Source organism: Eucalyptus grandis, chromosome 5 (genome assembly GCF_016545825.1).
Source record: "Eucalyptus grandis isolate ANBG69807.140 chromosome 5, ASM1654582v1, whole genome shotgun sequence".
In the NCBI taxonomy this organism is placed as follows: domain Eukaryota; kingdom Viridiplantae; phylum Streptophyta; class Magnoliopsida; order Myrtales; family Myrtaceae; genus Eucalyptus; species Eucalyptus grandis.
Genome location: NC_052616.1, coordinates 55,320,286 through 55,322,759, shown reverse-complemented (window position 1 = coordinate 55,322,759; position 2,474 = coordinate 55,320,286). Strand labels below are relative to the sequence as shown.

At 41.0% G+C, this 2,474-nt stretch overlaps 1 protein-coding gene across 1 annotated transcript; it reads right to left on the bottom strand.

Moving 5' to 3' along the window:
• Positions 1 to 424: 424 nt before the first annotated feature.
• LOC120294151 (cysteine-rich receptor-like protein kinase 10) lies at positions 425 to 1,183 on the bottom strand. The gene is made up of 3 exons (XM_039314144.1): positions 982 to 1,183; positions 652 to 889; positions 425 to 561 (listed from the first exon to the last, which is right to left on the bottom strand). The coding sequence occupies exons 1-3, from the start codon at positions 1,103 to 1,105 to the stop codon at positions 528 to 530; spliced, it is 396 nt and encodes a 131-aa protein (XP_039170078.1). The 5' UTR covers positions 1,106 to 1,183; the 3' UTR covers positions 425 to 527.
• Between the last annotated feature and the right edge of the window lie 1,291 nt (positions 1,184 to 2,474).

The window sequence follows — 2,474 nt, the reverse complement described above, 5'->3', positions numbered from 1 at the left end:
GATATGGCTCGGTCACAGAGACCTCTTTTTTCGAGAGGTGGTTCGATCTACTTCTTGATCTTTCGACCCTTGAACTATAATCCCACGTAGACGACACCTCCGATTCATCACCCCTGTGTATGAAGAATGCGGGCTGTGATGGCACTTGGAGAGTGATCGAGTGGCTGTTAAGCATAAGAAGGACCGAGAACATCGTTGGCCGGTCAGCCACATTTTCTTGGACACATAGCAGTCCAATGTGGATGCACCTTGCGATTTCAGTACTTGAAGCAGAAGTTATAGAGGGATCGATGATTTTTGATATTGTTCCTTCCCTCCAACACTTTCAAACCTACAAACAGTTGACAAACATTGAGCAGATAGATCTCCCAAACATTATGCGAAATGGGAAGGTATGTTTTTATACTCACATAGCTTGTAAGGACCTCTGTGTTGTCACCCACGCGGAAAAGATTATTCTTCTGACCACTCACAATCTCCAAAATCAGTACTTCGAAACTGAAGACATCGGACTTGACAGAGAAGTTTCAGTGCATAGCATACTCCGGTGCCATATATCCGCTGTGCATCACAATAGGTCCGTCTTATTAGCTCTATAGTTTGCCCATGTTATTTTGGTAAGCATTAGCTACAGGTGGTTGTGGCACTTACTAGGTCCCCACGACTCGGTTTGTCTCTGCTTGAGTTTGGTCCAACTCAAATAGCCTCGCCATACCAAAATCTGATATTTTAGGATTCATGTCCGAGTTCAACAAAATGTTGCTGGCTTTGAGGTCCCGATGGATGATACAAAGTCGAGAGTCCTCGTGTAGGTAAAGCATCCCTCGAGCAACAACCATTATTATCTTGTGGCGCCTATCCCAGTCGAGATTTGCACGCTTCAGGGGATCTACACATTTTGTTGAAAATCACATTCTATAAAAAGTCCCTTAATCATTTCATGAGGAGCCGATTTCAAGAATGACAACTTGAGAAACATACCGAATATGAACTGGTCAAGGCTTGAATTGGGCACAAACTCGTAAATGAGAAGCCGCTCAACTCCTTCTAGGCAAAAACCAAGGAGCCTGACCAAGTTCCTATGTTGTAGCCTAGCTAATAACATGACCTCGTTCTTGAATTCTACTTCTCCTTGGCCATAATTATGCGACAGCCGTTTTACCGCGATTTCTTGTCCATTGGAGAGCCGGCCCTAAAATTTCATCAAAGTAGATCCTCATGAGTATCTATATGTAATTGAAGCATTTAGAAGAGTATAACATTGATGTCATCTATGACTATTTTGTCACTTGAATTTTGAAAAAAAAAGTGACTAGAGGATGCTTTGTTAATTAGTACCATGTAGACAACACCAAAACCGCCTTCTCCAAGCTTCTTGGAATCAGAGAAGTTATCAGTTGCCACTCTAATAGTGCCGAAATCATAGTGCAGTGACTCTGCCGTGCTTATTTCATCCTCAACTTCACCTAGAAAGAGAAATATGAAGTCATTCAGAGCATGAATGTCTTTATCATAGTGTTTATAATAAAAGCTTGTCAAACTTTTAGTATATAGAGTTGCACCTGCAGGGATACTTATCAACTTCCTATTTTGGCCTGCTCAATCAGTTTATGCTAACTACAGTCAATGAGAAATGTGTAATTGGACATGTCTAAGCGGTGCGCATGAATGTAAAGTTCGAAATATCAATTCCATGTTCTGGAATTCTCAACCCAATTTGTTTGGAAAATGTTGGCCTAATTGTCAATATCGTAGGCTGGTACAAAAGCATAGTAAATAGTCAACTTCATTAATTTCATGATCCTTTAAACCTCATGGACAGTAGCTGTTCCAATGCCAAAAGACAGACTCACCTTCAACTCTTTGTCTGGGCTGCTTCTTCTTCCTTTTCATTATCAGGAGTATGACAACGCCGATAACAAGGACCACAGAAGCACTTGTCGCGACTGCAATGATCACAGTCTTCGTTGAATTGCTCTTTCCACCTGCTTGAGCAAAGGCACATCATGTTTAGGATCATTGCTTACTGATTACATAGTGATACACTGGAGAAATCACTCAAGCGCCATTTCGAACGTGGAAACGAAACACATTTTAAACATACATCGCACCATTCTTTGATAACCAGAGGGAAAGTTATTTGGATTTCTGGATTTTGTCATTTTGCCAAGATTCGTCTAATGGAGAGCATTAACACTTGAAAAATAACACATTATTCTCCAGAATTTGAAGTTATCGGGTATAGTAGGTTACCTTTTTCAACCACAAGTTCATTACTTTCATGAATTTCTTACGGAAATCAGAGTAATGGCAGTGCAACGGTTTACAGAAACCGAGTGGAGCTACGAACTACCAATGCTGGTTTGCAAATGCTCAGGTCAAAGATTTCTGCCGAGTTATTAGATGCTCCCCATGTGCACATACGGGACCACTATATACATGAGGAACACCAACCAAAATGATAAAAGAGAAGG